The following is a 20287-nucleotide window of genomic DNA, read 5'->3' as shown; positions in this document are numbered from 1 at the left end:
AACTGGGAACTTGTTGTACCACTTAAATCACAAGATCCACTCAATAACCTCTCTCTAATAGAAAGCGATAGACGCCCCCACTAATACTTTTCTTAAAAGGCATACGGTATGTGAAGATGGAACAGAGATGTTTCAGAATCTGCATTGCTGTTGAGGGGACCTAAGCAGCCCTTTTGAGTTAGTGATACGTGGAGACTCACCCAGCAGCTCCTTGATCTGGGACCTTTAAGAAGTCCAGGCTTTCAAGTTGCTGGGAAACTCGGTCAGAACCAGTCGATTGTTGCCGAGGTAAGGGTGGACGCACCATAGATGTATAAAGGCTTTTCTGACTGGACCTTGTGTTTCCAGGAGCCTGGGGATGGGGGACAAACTGGGAGGTTTTGATGACTCCATTTTGATGATATCCTAGACAGAGAACGGAGGGAGAGAAAGGAGAAAATGCGGCTTAGTTTTTCTGAAGTTCATTAGTACGATCCATCACTCTTTTTAGAAGTGTCTAAAGGACCTTCTATAACTTTCAAATGTTTACATCCAACTCTCAGCAGATGGACCCAATTTTAAAGTCTTGATATAAGTCAGGTGGTTACCATCTTCTTCTCAATGGCCTTATAGAAACAGTTAAACAAGATGGTGCTGGCGGGGCGGGTAGGTGGCGCGGTGGATAGAGCACTGGCCCCTGAAGTCAGGAGGACCTGAGTTCAAAGCCGGCCTCAGACCAAACACTTGACACTTACTAGCTGGGTGACCCTGGGCAAGTCACTTAACCCCAATTGCCTAAAAATAAATAAATAAATAAATAAAATAAAAAATAAGATGGTGCTGGAAATTGGGATGGTGGGGGCCTGGGCAGACTTTGGACAACAACTGCAGCTGTTTGGTGTGTGGACTTATGTGGCCTAAAAGGAAAAAAAATACGTGGCTGTTTCCTAAGAGGGCTGGCCAAAAAAATGAGGCAGGCGAGTGGGCCACTGTCTCACCAGCAGGCCACACATTTTCTCCTGAGGGCCAGATGCCAAATTTTCTTTAGGGGTCACTTCTTTTTTTAAATGAGCCTGAGGCATGCAGTGGCAAATATCCTGTGGTTAAAAATCCGTTGGGACTGGGAGAACTATCTGATCCGAATACAAGTCAGTTGTCAAGAAGATCACATTTCAGCCCTATGTGACTTCTATTCCTTGAACCTATGCCAATCTTCCTTTTCTTGGTCTCTTTCCCATACACAATAAGGGTCAGTGTTATTCTGCACTTGAGCTTCTCTGATGCCAGCTTCCTGCTCTGGGGTGAAGAAGAAACAAGGGGGCAGTCTTAGGCTGGGATTACTTGGGTTTCATCCCCTCCTAAACAAATTTATACGCAAGCCCAGAGAAAAATACACTTTGGTGCTCACGTGATGCTTTAGGAGATGCAGACTTGGCTGAGTCATCCTCTTACAATTGGAAAGTCGCTTCTGTTTTGTCCTCTGTAAAAACTTGGTTGAGGGAGGGTGGGCTAGCGAGACAATGTCCCAGGTCCCTTCCAGTTCGAACAATATAGGAATCTCTGTTCAGCTTCCTACTTTCCAGTATCTTGGAGAAAACTTTATTTTCTAAATAGTCACAGGTCCCACTATTCACGGGACCCTTTGCAAAGGGACGAGGAAGCCCAATTTCTCATACTCAGGCTCAAAATTCAATAGCATATGTTGAAAACCCATATGTGATGTGGAACGTCAAAGCAGGGGACTAAAGCAGCTTGCTTAACTACTTGCCCCAGAAAACTCTTTTAAGAAAACGCTACATTCACCTAGCTGGGATGATTTGAGGGGTTTTACCCTGAAGTAGAGGAACTGATAAGATGATCCTTAGAAATCCAAAATCTTCAAACTCTCAAAAGTCCTTGGACATTTTAAAATAAGTTTTTTTTTTCAAATTAAAAAATAAAAACTTTACTGAATTTTTATTTTGGGAGAGGGAGGTTTATACCATCTATATTTCTCAATATATTGTTTCCTTTGCCCTGCCACAGAGCCATAACTTATAATAGAGAAGGAGAGGGGGCGAGTAATGTTTATCAAACCCAACCAATACATCAAAAAAGACTGACATCATATGGAGAGTTCCACACCCACATTCTCCCACTTCTGCAAATAGGGGGGGGGGGGGGGGAAGAAGCTGCCTTCTCATATTTCCTCTTCAGGGGCAACCTTGGTCACTATAATTTCACAGTATTCAGTTTCAATTATAAAATAAAGTTTTAATGCTTAATGGGAATAATGGGAAAAGGCCTAGACAAATAGTGGATTCTTTTCGAATATTAATCAGATTCTTTAAGGAAAGAAGTTTCATTTTATTTTGGAATTGTAGTATATTAATTTTATTTTATAAGAAAAGCAAAAACACTTGGTTATTAAGTCCCTAAAAGCTTCTAAAAATGTTGACTCTATTTTTTAATCCTCTGGACTTTGGAGGGGGGTGGAAGGTTATAGTCTCCTAGGTAATGTTTGACTAAGAATGACATTTTCCTGGCTTCTCATTAGGGCCTGTAAACCACTAGTAGGGTGTAGATAAAAGCCTGGTCAACTTTTCATTATGTTAAAGGAAGCATCTTATGCCTTAGTAGTTGGGCAGGAAAATGGGTGTCATAAATGAAGAATTCCTTCCATTATAATTGAAGGAAGGATGGTTTCTTCCAATTAGGTAACAAAATGCAAATGGTTACCTCAGCTATAGAGTTCAGGTGCTACCCAAGTGGTCAGTGAAGCAATAATCCTTGCGATCCTGGGTACTGTGTCCCTAGGTAGGGATACTTGTCCCATATGTTTCAAATGGCATCCCAAATAGCCTCGGTAAATGTTTTGAGTGTATTCACTGACAGTTTCATTCACTAATAGACTTTGCAGATACAACAAGTAAGTTCACATTTATTGGGATTAACTAAAAAAAAAAAAAAACCACAACAATGTTTAAGTAGAAGAAACAGGTCTGCTTACCTGGAGGTGGGGGAGCAGCTCTCATGGGGTAGTTTGGATTCTGAGGCCTATTGGAATAACCTCTATTTTGGGTAACACTCCTTCTGGTGGGGCCTAAAAATCAACAGAAGACACAGCATGAAGTCACCTACCAGGAGGTGTAGGTAGTGTGATGTTGCCCCTGGGAAAGCCTGTTTCCTTTGATTTCCGGAAACATCTGGAAGAATTTGAGACCAAAATCCCAAATGCGTTTGCAGAAAGCAAAGGAAGGGGGTGTTAGTAGCACAACATTGTTAAATACAAAGGCCATGGAATCCTAGCTCTGCTACTTAGGATAGATGTAATCTTCAACAATTTCTTTAACTTTCTGGGTCTAAGTCGCATCCTTTGTAAAATGAGGAAATTGGACCCCATGACCACAGAAGTCCCTCCCGGCTTGACATCTATGACAATGTAATCCTAAAGCATATAGAACTACAATTCTGCAAAGCTGGGAACTGGTAACATCAACAGCTTGGAGGTGTATGGGAAAGTGAACTGAGACTTATTTCTCTAATTACCACTCATTGGCAGATGGTTCATTTGTATTGCCCTCATTCTTAGACAGCACTGCACTTTGCCTCCGCTTAAATTAAGTCATTGCAGTGCAGAAAAGGTGTATGCAATTTAGTCTGTGAAATAGAGATGATTTCTGGTGCCAGACTAAAATTACAGAATATCTACACATAAGTTTTGGGAATTCTAGTCTTCTTCTTTCATCAAATTTAACTGGCAGTAGCATTAGACAATAGAAGGTAAGACTGAAATGTAAATAGAAACCCTACCAGCAAACCTGAAGACTGAAATGATTGGAAGGCTCTTTGTAGAGACTGTCAAAAAAGACAGATGGGACCTTGAGAGACTCGCCCTCCCCTGTCCTCATGTAATATAGCAGGTGAGAACAATAAGGTTCACTGGTATGACCATCACAAAGCATTCCTGCACACCTGCTCACTGATGGAGCTGTCTGGTGATGGTCTGAGTGATTGGTAGGCATCCCTCCTCTTCTCAAGCATCTCCCTATCTTTCAACAAATTTTAAAATGTATTTTGCAGGAGACTTTAATAATATTTTTTTTATAATCTGAACTTTACAAACATCAGAGAACATGCACATTTCTATATATAAAGAACAGAAAACAAGAATTGGATATGAAGTCACAAATCTCTGATACATACCACTTGCTTTAATAGACACACACATATGTATATTTGCAACATGGATAATGTGGAAATATATTTTGCATGACTTCATATTGTATTTCTTGCCTTCTCAATGTGGGGGGGGGATTTGGAAAGAATTCAGAACTGAAAACAAAAAAAATTAATAAAACGTATATGATATCCAACACATTAGTTCCAAAGTTATTTTGCTAAACAAAACATTATTAGATGTTGATCAGTAGGATTTGATTAGGAAGAAATGATTGGGAAGTCAGGTTGGGGGTACATTTCAAGTGAAACATAGGTAAGGAGGCATGTATGAGCACTGTATCTGAGGGTGTAGGAGAGAGGAGAGTAGCCTGGCCAGAGCAGAGGATGTGTTTGGAAGAGCTTCAGGAAATAAAATGGCCATATAATTACAGCAGAGAGTGGGGTAGATTGGTGAGAGGAGGACTTTGGGATTTAAACCATCGTGACTGTCCGGTTTTAATCCCACTTAAAATGGGATCATTGCAATTTGAGGTGGAATGTTATAGTAACAGCACAACTCATGGGGTCAAATTCTGACTCGATACTAGACAAATAATAAATTCTCTGAGCCTCAGTTTTCCCATATAGTAACATGGAGATGATAAAACATACCTCAAATTAGATGGTGTATGTAAAATACTTCTGCAAACTTTAAAGTAATATATAAATATCATTAGTTATTACTATTACTATTACTATTATTCCTCAGGGCTCCATGAATGGTGAACATTACTTGTAAAAATAAAAACGCATGTTAAAGTGAGGTTTATTTTAATGGTAGAGATCAAGTTGTTTTTGTTATTGTTGGTTTTTTTTGGGGGGGGGGGGGGGCAAATGGGGTTAAGTGACTTGCCTAGAGTCACACAGCTAGTAAGAGTTATGTGTCTGAGGCCAGATTTGAACTCGGGTCCTCCTGACTCCAGGGCCGGTACTTTATCCACTGCGCCAACTAGCTGCCCCAAGATCAAGTCATTTTGAGATCTGCATCCTCATGTATGATGACATCCAGGAAACCTATAACTTCTTGAGTCCAGGAGGGCTTCTCCTGAGAGAGGCAGGCTTGTGGGTGTCTGTAACTGATGGCAGGGCAAATAATCTGAGGGGTTCTTGAAAGGACAATGTTTTCAGGAAGTAATGTGACATAAGGGTCAGAGGCAGGAATGTGACAATCTCCCAAAGTGAAAGGTCTGGTCCAGAGGACCTGAGGAATTCATATCATTTAGAAAGCTGAATTGGCATGGGGGTCCTTGCAACGAGCTTGGATTTGATTCACAGTATGATGGCTGAAGCTAATAGAAAGATTAGGTAAAAAGACAATGGGCAGGAAGTCAGGGGTCAACCAAATGATGGCCCGTTTTTCTGGTTAATTAATAGTGTGTACTGTATAGAGGCAACTCTTATTCAGAGGAAAGAATGTTGAAGTATCACCTTTGGCAATAATGATGATGATAATAATAATAATAATAATGATATTTACATAGTTCTTTAAAGTTTGCAAGGCCCTTTAGGTATGATCTCTTGATCCTCATGACAACATTGTAAGATTGGAATGTCAGGTATTATTACAATCCTGTTTTATTGATAAGGAAACTGAGGCACAGAGTGGTTAAGTGATGTCAGATGTGGGTTTTGAACCCCCATTTTTTTGACCAAGTGTAACCTTGAGCCACTCTGCTTGACACCTTAGAGCCTGGTTATGGGATCACAGATGATAGCTCAAAGGACCATTGACTCTAAAACACTCAAAAAAGTGACTTGGCCAGGGTTACACAGCTGGCAAGTGTCTGAGGTAGGATTTGAACCTAGGTCTTCCTGATCCGGTTTTCCAGTCCATAAAATGGGGACAATTATACTAACATCTGCACTATTCCAGATGGTTGACATCAAATTCTATAGTATATGCATAATGCTTCTTAAATCTTAAAGCGCTTTATACAAGTGTGGCATTATTATTATGCCGTGTACAATATACTTATCAAATTAGTCTAAGAAAGTATATGTAGAGCTTATAAATCTTTTTCTTGGGTCAGCATAAAATCCACCCAGATATGTGCAGCATGAAAATCCTGAGTAGGAAGCTGATTTCATTGGGCCCCTCTTGGCTCTATGGTTACCCTATAGACATCAAAGGCAGAAGAATGGTGCTATAGGATTGAGCAGGGAAAGAGAAGAAAACCATCCCAGAAACCATCTCTCTGTCTCCCTGCTGGGCAAGAGGGGAAGGGAAGCCGCACTTACGGGAATTCTTGGGTAGCCCTGGTCCAATGCTGACCTGCAGCACTTTGTTACTGGGCTTGAGAATGGCGAGGTCCCCGTAGCCTTGGTGGAACTGCACTTGGCGGGAGCCCCCTGCACTCCATGGGCCCCAGTTCTCCTTTTTCAACTTCAGTTCAAGCCTGTGAAAAGTACATTTACAAAGGGGAGATAAGTGATTGAGAAGACAGGCAGTGTAGCATCGTAGAGGGAGAGAAGAGAGCTAACTTCAGCATCGGGAAGAGCTGCCTTCAAGTCCAGTGTCAGATACATGCTGGAAGTGGGACCTTGGGCAAGTCACTTACCCTCTAAATGTCCCAGTCAACTCTCTGACTCTATATATTATGGAACACTGGTCAGTCTTCATTGGGAAAAGAATGTTTTCTTACTAGAAGTTTCACACATCAGTGAAATGACAGGTAACACTAAAAAGATGAACAAGAACAAGAAATAGCCAGGGCTCTGTGATGGAGTCTTGTTACTACGAAGCCCTGTCTGTCCTCACTAAGAAGCCGAGCCGAGGTAGTAAAGTTGGCAAGGACTGCAGAGGCGTGGCCTGGGGTTCCTGAAGGCCTGGCCAGCACTAACTATAGTGTCTGCTCAGTGCCAAAGGCAGACGTATCCTAGCCCTGGCCCTTTTGATTCTGGTTTCTGCCAGAGTGAAAAACAAATAGGGCAAAGAAAGAGGTGCCAACATGATTCCGTTGTGAGATACTTAAGTGAAAATAATTCAGCTGGCTCTGGTACAGGCTTGGTGGTATTAGCTAACTAATGTGAGGCCTTCTATGCTGCAGACACATTGTGTGATGTGCATGGGCCCTTCCTTGGGCCCTGTACCACTTCCCTCTTGTGCCTATCATTAGAAATGGAGCCTACACATTGGTTCAGAACTCAGGTCCTACCCAGGCTTGGGTCAGATATCTTCCTTGTGCCCAGTGAATGTCAGCCCCATGACTATGAAGAGCTGGCAGGGGATACCACAAACATATTCAAGTGCAGAAGAAAGCAAAAGGAGAATGTACTTAGAGCTGGGAGGGACTTATAGTCTGAACCCTTCATTTTACAGATGAGGAAACTGAGGCTGAGCATGTGACTTGCCAGGTTGGCATAGCTACTAAGTGTCTGCAGCAGGATTTGAGCACAGGTATTCTTGAATCCAGGCCTTGCACTCTATCTTCTGCGCCATGGGGCTGGAGCCCAATTTATTAGAAACTTCCATATTCTATGCAAGGTGAGGAACAGCTTTAGTCCCCTTGAAGCACAACTATCCTTATGACCTTGGATGCTCCAGGAATGCACATCACTTTAGTTTAGCAAGCATTTATTAAGCACCCACTATGGGTAAGGTAGGGTAGCTAGGTGGTGCAGTGGATAAGAGCACCAGAAGTCAGGAAGATCGGAGTTCCAATCCAACCTCAGACACTTAATAGCTGTGACCTTGGGCAAGTCACTTAACCCCTATTTGCCTCAGTTCTTCATCTGTAAAATGGGGACAGACTGGAGAAGGAAATAGCAAACCACTCCAGTATCTTTGCCAAAAAGACCCCATGGACACTGTCCATGGGGTCATATAGAATTGGACACTACTGAATGACTGAACAATAATAATGAGTAAGGCAGAGGCATAGTGGTATAGTATATAAAGAGCCAGACTCAAAGTTAGGAAGACCAGGGTTCGGGTCCTGCCTTGAACACCATCAACTGTGGGACCCTGGGCAAGTCATTCTCATACTCTAGGCAGTTCTCTTTAAGACTGTAAGTTGGGGCAGCTAGGTGGCACAGTGGATAGAGCACTGGCCTTGGAGTCAGGAGGACCTGAGTTCAAATCTGGCTTCAGACACTTACTAGCTGTGAGACCCTGGGCAAGTCACTTAACCCAGATTGCTAAAAAAAAAAAAAAAAAAAAAAACAACAAAACAAAAGACTGTAAGTGGCAGAGATGATGCTGACCTCAACTGGTAAAAGGAGTTTCTTTATCTGGGAGTATCAGGGCAATCAAAATCTGAGCCCTCTACCCTATGGATAAAGTTACCACAGTAGGGGCTGAGGATACAAAGATGTTGACTGAAGCAGGGCTTTAGGTTGACCATGCCATGTATAAGCCTAGTGGGTTGGTTGCCCTTGTTTCTATTGTTATTGATATGATAAAGAAACTGCTGTCAAGAAGCTTAGACTCTGGTAGGGACAAGGTCATATACAGTAATAATGAGACTGCAAGGGAGAATCAGATCAATGCAAAGAAGAAGTCCAGGAAAAATGTGATGAGAAGTCATGCTCATCTGGGGAGAAAGGGGTTATGGAAACTTCCACGGAGGGAGGATGGAGGGAGTGGCCATTGAGTTGGGCCTTAAAGTGCTTTCCTTCACCAGAAGGTGTGAGAATGAGTCCTCCCCAGACATGGGATATGGGGAGAGGCACAGAGATTTGGGACTGGCTAGTCAACCAATCAACAAGGATTTATTAAATACTTATCGTGCCAGGCGCTGTGCTGGGGATGCAAAGATGAAAAAAAAATGTTCCTCGCTCTCAAGAGATATTATGTTCTATCGGGGGAAATGGCCTATGCACAGAGAAGCAAATACAAAGTAAATGGGGCACGAGGTTGGCACTAACAGCTGGGAGGATTTGGAAAGGCCTCCTATACTAAGTAGGTGGCACAGGAGTTTGGGATTCTAAGAACAGAGGTGAGGAGGGAGGTCATTCTGGACATGGGGCACACCTTGTGCAAAAGCAAAGACTGAGGAAATGGCACGTTGGCACAGAGACTAATTTGATTAAACCATAGAGTATATGGAAAGAGTGATATGCAATCAGCACGGGAAGATGGGCCGTGAAAGCCAACTGCCAAAAGTATGTAGTTTATTCCAGAAGCCGTAGGGAGCCACTGAAGCTTCCTGAAGAGAAAAATTACAGTGTTTAACCTGTTGGCTTTAGGAATATCACTATGGTAGCCTTATAAATTGGATTGGGGAGGGCAAAGACATGATGAGGCAGGGAGACCAATTAAGAAGGAACAGTAATAATTCCTGAAAAAGGTGGTGAACTGAGGTAGAGGCCCTAACAGCTATGTGGATATCATGAAGAGGCTGGAAGCTAAAGATGGTATGGGAGTAACATGTATAAGAATTGACAAATGATTGGCTATAGGAGGTGAGAGAAAGTAAAGGGGCAAGGATGACTGCTCGGTTGTGAATCTGGTTGACGGGAAGGATGGTTTGTCGTTTTCCAGACAGAGATAAGAAAGTTCAAAAGAGGAGTAGGATTTGGGGGAAATAGAGTTCTGACCATGTTGAGTTTGAGATTCTTATGGAACATCCAGTTTGAAATGTCTATAATGCAGTTGGTAATGAGCGAGTAGGGATTAGGTCTAGTTATAAAGACTTGGGAATCATCTGCATAGAGGTGGTAATTAAACTCATGAGAACTGATGAGATCATTGAGGAAAATGGTAGGGAGAGAATGGGGCCTAGTATCCAGCTCTGGGTACAACCGCAGTTAGGGGACAGGACATGGATGATGATTCAGCAAAAGAGACTGAGAAAAAGCTGCCACATAGGTAGTACATGACAAGATATAATATGAGATTAGGTTGATCTGGGATAGTGAAGTCAGATTGTGAAGGGCCACGAATACCAGAGGAGAAAAGGCGATGGGGAGCCATTGAAGATGTCTGAGGAGAGGAGTGACATGATCATGGTGGCAGTACAGAAGAGACTGGAGAGGTGATAAATTGGAGGTAGGAAAACCTAGTCAAGAGCCTAACATGAATTGATGGTCCACTGAGCAAGCATGGGAGTAGTGAGGAGAGGCTGTATTTGAGAGATGTTGTAGAGGTAGAGGTTGGTTGGATGGGTGCAGTGAAAGAAAGGTAACTCTCAGGTTTTGAGCCTGGGATACCAGAAAGATGATGATACCATTAATAAAAACAGACATTCTGGGGGGGCTGCCATGAAAAATCCCATTATTTCCTACTTCACTTTTGCTCTTCTTTCTCCAAAAAAGGTTAAATAAATTACTTGGCTTGGTCATTCCTGCCTTATAAATGAACTCCCCGAAGGCTGGCTACCCCAAAAGTTTCAGTTGTCGTTTGATCGGCTCCCAAAGGGAGCAATGGAAAGGAATGGCATAAGAATGAAGACTGCTGAGATCGAGGTAATCAGAGAAATTGTCTTGCTTTCCCTGCCTCCACCGAGGGATGGTGTGGAGATGGAACCAGCCCCTAAGACTCAGAAAGCTTTACTTCCCAGGCCCCACTACTTACGTATTACTGAATTTCAGAGGTAGTTGCTTCTGGGTTTTCTCCTCATAACGTTTTGCTAAGAGGCTTAGGAATTCTGTCTTAAAAACTGATTCAAGCAAACTGTCATATTCTTGTTCGTGGAGAATAAATATGTCATCTTGTAGTGTGCTGCAAAGAAAGGAGACAGAATGTCAGGGGAGGAATCTGCACTTCTGGCCATGACCTCCATTATAGGACCTCAGATCTCAAGGTGGGTGAGACTTCACTACTGAAGTGAATTGTACATATTGTACAACCCTCTCATTTTACAGATGAGGAAACTGAGACCCAGAGACTTGACCAAAGTTACACAGGTAGTAAGCAGTGGGGTCTTTTACTCCAAATTAATCAACTGACAAGCATTTATTAAGCAGCTAGACTACTATGTGCTAGGCACTGAGAATACAATGATGAAAGTCAAACAGTCCCTGATCTTGAGAAGTTTACATTTGATTAGGGGAGATAACAACTCCACACATGTAAAGATATACGAAATGATTCTTCAGCCATTCTTTATCCACTCTCAGGTTCCACTGAGATTTGGCATCTTTAATTAGCAATTTTTACGCTGCCCATGCACAAAACAAAATTCTGTTTTCATGATTTATGATAATGCAAAACAATCCCTCCCTCTTTATGATACTTGTAAAATTTGCCTTTTGAAACAAGTAGGCAGTATTGCGTCATGGAGGGAGCCCTGGACCAGTGACCCGAATTCTAGGCCTGATGCTGCTCCTGAATAACCACGTGACTTGGGCAAATCACCACAACTCTAATGGGTCTTAGTTTCCCCAAATGTAAAGCAAGGAACACATAATCCTTTCCAGCACAAAAATTCTATGATGCAATCTGAACTTCATTTCATGTCCTGTGTCCTTAGGATCAATAAAGTCAGAAACAGAAGTTCAAGATAAATAGTGTTCCTAAAAACGCCTTGTTAAAATGTTTTGTTTGATGAATGACTATATAACCAACAAGGAAAATTTTGATTGTTCTGGACCTATGACATAGTACTTCATTAAAACACACACACACACAGACATTAAATTGTGAAAGTAACAATGGGGCTGGAGTCTTACTTAGTGAAAGGAAATAATTATCCCCAATATCACAAAGTGCCACCATAAAACAAAATTTTTGATCACAGTTATGACATTCGACGACAGGAAAAGACATACGACAACTGTTCAGAGATCACAGCATTTAGAATTTGAAAGAGACGTCACAGTAGAGTTGTCAAGCATGTGGCAGCATCCCACAACCTGTAGCCCAAACCAGACTGAAATGCAATTAGGAAACAGGTCATGTTAACATATGGTTTGCTACATCAAAATGAGACCCCTAAGGATCCTTATTATGGTTTAGTGACTTCTGTTTTTATTTGAGCTTGACACCACTTTAGAGGATATCTAACTCATCCCTTCATTTTTACAGATGAGTAAATTGAGGCCCAGAAAAATGAAATAACTTCACCAAAATCACACAGCTAACAAATACTAGAGCCAGGATTCAAATCCAGGTCTTCTCACTCCAAATCCAACACTTTTTCCCTTACAACAAGCTGTTACATTCCAGGGTAGGCACCAGTTAAATTCAAGCTATATTTAAGCAAGGGGTGAGGCATGTAGATTTTGTGAGATGAAAGAGTAGTATTGTCCAGATGGGGTGTGTCTATGGGTAAATAATAATAGCTAATAAGTAGTTATACAGTGCTTTGTAAAGTGCTATATGTAGTGTCTAATTTGATCCTCACAACGACCCTGCCATTATTATTCCCATTTTACAGATGGGGAATCTGAGGCTCAGAGAGCTTAAGTGATTTGTCTAGGGTCACAGAGCATCACAAGTCAGCATCTGTGGTAGGATTCAAATTCAGGTTTCAGCGACTCCCTGTCTACTGTTATAGCCGCTATACCACCCTCAGGAGAGCTAGAAGAGACATCATCATGGAAGAGCAAAGGTGAAGGAAGACATGATCCAATGGGACCTTGAGAGAAGTGGCTTGATTTGACAAGGGCTTGGGGAAACTGTGCAAAAACGCTGGAATTGATTTATTTTTTAGCTGGGGAAGCTTAAAATTGCATTAGATTAGATAGACTTCTCGGAGGCCCCATGTTGTACATGTTTTCAATTATCTCCTAGTGTCACCTAACAAATGATCAGGACCAGTGCATGAGCCTCCTTTGGGAAGGCCATTTTGTCAGGGGAGAACAAAATTGTTTTTTCCTGTTATTAAAAATAAATTAAGTGCAATGTGGTATTCATGAATTGTTGAGGGTGAAAATGTGAAGTCTCAGCGCAGGAAATAACCAAGAGCTGGTTGCCACAGCAACAACCGGCAGGCTCTGTTGTATCAAGGTAGCCCTCTGTCCTCTGTGATCTTTTGTTTAAGGCAGTGACCTAGGAATCCTTGTTGTTGCTGCCATTGACTGTCTATTGGGATCCATTGAGGAAAGGTAGGACATGGAGGCTGAGCTGACTTCACTGCAGAAGCACAAACTTTGCTTTGGATCTGACTTCTGAAACCTGGGATGCTCTCTCTATTCAAAAGGAACTTGACTATGTTTGAAAGCTAACCTCCATGGCACATTTTTGCAAGCCAGGGGACGACAGAGAGGAGAGCTGCAGAAGCCAAGGCCCCTGGGGCTGCCTGTCAATCATACTGTGCGAAGCTGGATCAGGTGTCTTTTCCCGCTGGCTGCCCCCAGTTGCCTCAGTCTCATCTGGAAGCAGGGAATGGCTTGCCACAGAGCTGACTATGAATGATGCCTCTCTCTACCAGTTGTGGGGTCCCTTTTATTCCTGAGTCTAACTCAGTGCCTTCTTGGCATTAGAGGGAAGGACTGATCCATGCAGGACTTTGCCCCCTTCCCCCAAACTGGCACTATTTCCAAATCCTCATGGATACATGGATTCAATTTCTGGTTCTTTCTCTCTATTAGAGGCAAATAATAGCCTCCCTTGGTCTTAGTTTTCTGGAAAATCTGTAAAATGGGATAAAATGCCAACCTACCTTACAGGAAGCATGGCACAGTGTTAATAAACGGTTAAGAAAGGTTAAGGGTCAGGAAGACCTGGGTTCAAATTCTGCCTCTGATACCTACTAGCTATATAATTCTGGGCAAGTCACTTCACCTTCATTTGCTTCAGACTTATCTACAAAGTCACAGACTGAAATCCACATTAGTGACTGGAGTTCCCATCCTGAGAATTTCTTATTTGTGAACCTACTTTGCAGAATAATTATGAAGATTAAATGAGTACACATACAGAGATATGTATGTGTATCCACAAACACACATATGAAATAGTTCATATCTCTACAATGCTTAAAGATTGGCAACCCCCTCCCCCCATATACGTACACACATATATTTTTCGTTTTGGCCATCATGATGATCCTATAGGGTAGGTACACAAATAGGAAATCCCCAGGATGAGAACTCCATCACTATTGTGGATTGCATTATATCTGTGCTGTATCCTATCGATTGGTCTCCTGTGACAAACTCACCCTGCCACCAAGAAATGTTAAGTTGGCAGCTGTGGTCTATGGATTATCCATCCCTTCATTGAACTGATTTGGGAAATGTCTGTTGTCAACCTGCTACAACACTACAATCAAGCACCTCTCCTCCACCCCAAGGAAATCATTGTTTTCAGTTATTGATTGTTTGAGTGTCCAAGTTGTCTTGGATGAAGTGTTCATTTTCCTGCTCTGTCCCCCCAAATCCCAGTCTGAGGTCTGTGCCCTTTCCTGTGTCTGTCTGTCTCTCCCCTCCAACCTTTCCCCACCTGCCCCACTCTTTGGATTAAGAAAAAGTCTTGAAGTACATGAGGATTAAGTGATTTGCCCAGAATTATACAGCTAGTATGGATCAGAGGCAGAATTTGAACCCAGGTCGTAACCCTTTATCCACTATGCCATAGTACAGATAATAGATAATATTATAACAACATTCTCTCTTTCTCTCTCCTTTCTACAATGTTTAAAGATGGACAAAAACAGCTTTCTCACAGTACCCAAGTGAAATAGTGAAAATATGAAGACGTAAGTATGCTGTAGTGAAAATAGCACTAGATCCAGGAAAGATCTGGGTCCAAACGGGATCCAACATGTACTAGCTGTGTGATCATTGGCAAATAATTTAATCTCTTTCTTCTAAAATGCTGAGTCAAAACTCACCTTTTCTGTGAAGCAAAAGACCAGGATGTAAGAGTTGGGGGAAGGGGGAACTAGGAGGCCACCTAGTTCAACATGTAACTGAGTAGGAAATCCACTAAACCTCTGGACAAGTATTCCTATTAGCTGTCATTAAGTACTTGAGGAGCTGAGCCTCATTTTCTTCATTTGCAAAATGAAATAATAATTCCTCTATTACTTACTTCCTTGGATTGTTTTGAGGATGTGTGAGGGATTTGGCAAATGTTAAAAGGCTAATTAGGGCAGCTAGGTGGTGCAGTAGATAAGAGTGCCGAGCCTGCAATCAGGAAGACTCATCTGAGTTCAAATCTGACCTCAGACACTTACTAGCTATGTGAGCTTGGGCAAGTCACTTAACTCTGCCTCAGTTTTCTCATCTGTAAAATGAACTGGAGAAGGAAATAGCAAACCATTTCAGTATCTTTGCCAAGAAAACCCCAAATGGGGTCATGAAGAGTCAGACTCGACTGAAAAATTACTGAACAACAATAATAAAATGCTAATTATAAATGTTAGCTCTTATTATTTATAGATGAGAAAACTGAAGGTTAGAGAAATCAAGTGATTTGTCCAAGGTCACATAGTCAATAAGTGTTAGAATTGGGATTTTTATTCCAAAGCCAGTCTTCTGGCTAAAGACCATGGAGCTATCCGCTATCCTCTTGCTCAAAAGACTGAAGACTTCACAAAAAAGAACTATGGAAAGAGCAGATGTAAAGTCTGAAATTGCTCTCAGAATCATATTATAGCAATATCAGCAGACAATATCAGAAAAACAGATTCATTCAATTCAATAATCAAGAAATATTATTAAGTATCTGCTATGTACAGACACTGTACTAAGTGCTAGAAATATAAATACAAAAAAGAAAGACAATCCTTCCCCTCAAGGAGCTTATACTCTAACGTGGGGAAGACAACACACAAAACCTAGTTGAAAAGTAGGAGGTGAATAGGATTGAGTACCTACCAATGTGCCGGTCACTGGATACACAAACAGTCCCTGCCTTGAAGAAGCTTATATTATATCATAGAAATGATAAACCTTGAAATGACATTAGCAAAATCCCATCTAACCCCTTCCTTATACAGATGTGGAAACTGAGATCCAGAGAAGGGATATGACTTGCTGAAAGTCACTCTCTGAGGAGCAAGTAATATATACCTACTGCACGTACAGTTAAAAGCTTCTCATCTCATCTGGACACAAATTCAGTGAATTTATCCCATTAATTTCTGCCCATCCGGGCATCAAGATAAAAATAACATCAAGAATACATATGTTCTTTGGTTTGGTTCAGTCAGCTCCCTAGGGATGACAGCAAGTGGACATGTTGATGCTTCTTTCTTGCTAAGGGGCACCTATCAGGATAGTCTATGGAAATAAGTACTTCTAGCTTGTTTGGTGGCATCATAAGCAAGAAGGTGCCTTTGCATTGTTGCTGGATGAACCAAATTCAAGTAACCTTGAGTGGTTTAATCTGTGTATGTTTATATGGAGAAGAAAGGCAACAAGATTACAGGATCCTATGAAAGGGATCTTAGACATCATTTCAGCTCACCTTCTAAATATTACAGATGAGGAAACTGAGGCATAGAGGTCAAGTAAGTTTCTCCAACATAGTAAAAGGCAGTGCTGGAAGATGAACCAAGGATCTCTGACTTGCCTTCCAGAACTCTTTCCACTACCACGTGTTTCTGGAACTTCTGTATATAACAAATTAGGTGAAGACCTCAGTCCCAAGATCTAGGAGGGTGGGTTGGCAATGCTATCCCACTTCACACCAAAGTCTCCCCTCTTTTGCCTTTCCTCAGCTCAGACTCACGAGCCCCAAAGCAAAACTTAAAAGTTTGTTTTTTCTAAAAAAATCAGACTTATCCTTGGAACTCACCACTGTCTTATTCGTATGCTTTAGTTGCAATTTCTTACAGATGTTTGACTGTCTACACAGTGTTGAAAGATGTCCTCTACTATTCCCTGGATCTGCTGTGTATTCAGTTCTCTTTCATGTCTGGGGCTCGTGACTCATAGGAGTTGAAAATATTGTTTTACATCTTAGCTTCTTTTTCTTAAGAACATTAGTTATTAAGCAAAAGCCCAAAGAAAACCATTTATTTTTCTAAACTGTAAAAATATTTTTTAAAGTATGACCCAGTTTCATATTTTTATAAGATTTAGATGCTTTTGTTTCCTTTTTGGCCTAAGAAGCAGAAAGGGGGCTGGTACACAGTCTGAGGACACGTGGGGGCCAGGGACAAAACAAGAGCGGGAGGAGGTGCAGATACATGTGAGACATGATTTGGCAAACGAGTCCAGTGAATTGTGAAAGACCTGAGGATAGTTGTAACTCTAAGCATGGTTGAAGTTTGCTCCCTTATTTCCATATTTCCTGTTAGGGGGTTCCGGTGCTAGTATCTAGAACACCTGGGGTCTCATTAAAGTGTCTTAAATTGCTTTGCTCCAGGCCCCCAGTGACTTAGTGTCTCTGCTTCTCAGTTCTGTCATCTAAAAACCAGAGTTAATAGATGCTCTACCAACTTCATTTCTAGAAAACTTTGAGAATGATCTATCATAAAGGGGCAGCTTAGTGGCACAGTGGATAGAGCACTGGCCCGGGAGTCAGGAGGACTTGAGTTCAAATCTGGTCTCAGACCATACACTTGACACTTACTAGCTGTGTGACCCTGGGCTGGTCACTTAACCCCAATTGTCTCGCCAAAAAACAAATAAAAAGATGTATTTGTGAGTGAAGTGAAAACCCGGAGAACGTTGTATACTATAACAAGCACGCTGTTCGATAACTAACTTTGATAGACTTAGCTCTTCTCAGCAATGCAAAGATCTAAGACATCTCCAAAAGTCTCATGATTGAAAATGTTATCCACATCCAGAGAAATAAATATGGAGTTTGAATGCAGATCAAAGAGTACTATTTGCTCTTTTTTTCCTTTTTCTTCTGTTTTGTTTCTTCTTTCTTGTGGTTCCTCCTATTGGTTCTAATTCTTCTTTACAACATGTGAAAACATGTTTAATAGGAATGACAGATGTAGAGGCTATATCAGATTGCACACTGTCTTGGGGAGGGAGAGAAAATTTAAAACTCAAAAGCTAGTGGAATTGAATGTTGAAAACTAAAAATAAATTAATTAATTAAAAAAAAGAGAGAATGATCTATCATATATCCTTGATCTATCAAGATATCCTTGATGAAAATATGAAAAGGGGGCAGGAAGACTTGCAGTTTTCAGCAGCAGAACACATCTTCACAGTTATACAACTGACTTTTTCCTTCTCCTTTACTCATCATTCAGGTCTCCAGCATGTGCCCTCCTCACCGTAACATGAGGGGTGTTCATTTTAACAAAAGAAACTATCCACTTTTAATTTGACCCAAGTATTCTACAATGACCTCTTTATCCACCTATGTTTTAAATACTACCTGCAGATTGGTCACTAAGGGATGGATTATTTTGCTATGGCAACCCATCAAACAAAGAATAAAGGGAAGGGTACAAAGGCCAATTTGGTAACACAGTTACCAAGGTAACCGATAGCACAAGTTAACACAACAAGGTAACACAGTTAACAAGGTAACAAGTGACAAGGTCTATGATTCTTTGGGGACCTGAATATTTACCAGATTCAGGGGTTCAAACAGAGGGTCCAAGCATGATTTTCACTCCTTATTCACAAGGAATAATTCAGGAAATGGGGAGGAGAAGGAAAGGAAATTGAAGGGATTTTGGTACAGGTTGAAACAGATTACCTCTGAGTTTCCTTCTGTCTCTGACATTCTGAGACATATATAAACTAGGCCCATGGTCATGCCCAAATATACCAATTCTGCCAGTCAACTGGTCATGAGGGATAGGTTTGTGCTGCCCACCCTAGAATGTACCTTCCTTAAAATTAAATGGCTTCTCAAATGGAGTTTGAATCAGACCCTCTACTCTGGCCATGACAATTTCTCCTCCTTTACCCAATCATCCTTCAAGGTTCAACAAGGCACCTCTCAGCAACACTGACAACAGGAATGAAAAGATGCTGAGACGCCACAGCTTGTGGATATCCTGTTAGTGGTCAGAGTTTTTACAGGTAAGAGCTGGACCAGATCAATGCATGACCAGGAGTCAAACTGCCATTTGAAATAAGAACTGATGACTCTGTGTTCTGAGATTCAGGAAATATGCCAGGACTCTGAAATCTGCAGATGACTAAATCTATGTATGGGAGTATTTACACCCTCTGATGATTCCACATCCTGCCAAGTCATCCATTATTGTTGGATCTGCTGATATCAGTCTTCAAGTATAGTTTTTATTTAGGCCAGGGGATTTTTCCTGTTTCAATTGACCCGGGCAATATTACCATTTATATTATTCTCTTTTTAATGCTTTATTGATGATCTTGGGGAAAAAGATGCAATTACTTTGCAATGAATCTCCCTTCTTCACCCCAGCCTGAACAAAACTATCTTTTAAAACAAAGAAGTATGCAAGACAATTCAATGTGTTGGCCTTGTCTGACAATGTATGCCTCCTTTACCACCTGTGGTTTACCCCCTCTGATGACAGGCAGCATCTTCACATGCTCTTCAAACTGCTGGCGTTGCTACTACCTGCAGTGAACTATGCACCCTATTTGGGTAATATCATTACTGTTTGAAAAATGAGTTGTTGGAGGAGTCAAACATGTGATCTGAGGGCTATGTGCAGCTCACGGCACTCCCAAGTGAGGCTTGAACCAGATTAAAATGTAATTTCTATCTGATTTTAATGTGCTGATATATTCATGAAAAGACATAAAAAACCATATGGTTTTCTAAGTCAAAATATGATCCGCTGGGATTTTTATGTATGCTTTAGTGGTCCCCATTTCTATTTAAGTTTGACATCACTGATTTAAGTGATCTAAGCATCCAGCTTACATTGCCCAGCTTGCTCTCTATTGTGTATGAGAGTTAGTATATCCCAGTACTTTGGTGATCTGTGATTTTGTCCAGGTGGTTTTGGCTTCTCCTGACACAGGTTGCAACTGGGATCTCCCTTAGTTTGAGTCTTCCTGAGTTATCTGTGGCCAAATAAGATTGATCCTTGTACCTAATCTGCTGCTTCTGAATATCCCTGAACTCAACAAAGCTGGCCCTCATTGGATAATGGACATACCAGTTGGTGGCTAGGCCCATTTGGACTGGCCAGAGCTTAGGGCTTCAAGAACTGTAGCAGAACAATACAGTTAATAAGCCTTATTAATTCTAAAGGTGTTCAGCAGTTGTTCTACTTTCCACATCTTCCTACAAATAGGACAACTATCAAGTCTTTATTTCAGGATTTCTCCAAATAATTTTGAAAACACAGAACATGAAGTTTTC

General features: G+C 41.4%; 1 protein-coding gene across 1 annotated transcript in view; it reads right to left on the bottom strand.

Annotated features, from left to right (window-relative positions):
- Positions 1-20287, bottom strand: part of MYO1E (myosin IE) — a 233999-nt gene that overhangs the window by 20477 nt on the left and 193235 nt on the right. Inside the window, exons 23-26 of the mRNA XM_027851470.1 lie at positions 10694-10840; positions 6418-6575; positions 2969-3061; positions 201-405 (exon numbers count right to left, since the gene is read on the bottom strand). Coding sequence (XP_027707271.1) covers positions 201-405; positions 2969-3061; positions 6418-6575; positions 10694-10840 — 603 coding nt within the window. The remainder of the gene's footprint in view (positions 1-200; positions 406-2968; positions 3062-6417; positions 6576-10693; positions 10841-20287) is intronic.

This window comes from Vombatus ursinus, unplaced genomic scaffold (genome assembly GCF_900497805.2).
Source record: "Vombatus ursinus unplaced genomic scaffold, bare-nosed wombat genome assembly UNPS02009205.1, whole genome shotgun sequence".
NCBI lineage: Eukaryota > Metazoa > Chordata > Mammalia > Diprotodontia > Vombatidae > Vombatus > Vombatus ursinus.
This window is presented reverse-complemented; position numbering and strand designations above follow the sequence as displayed.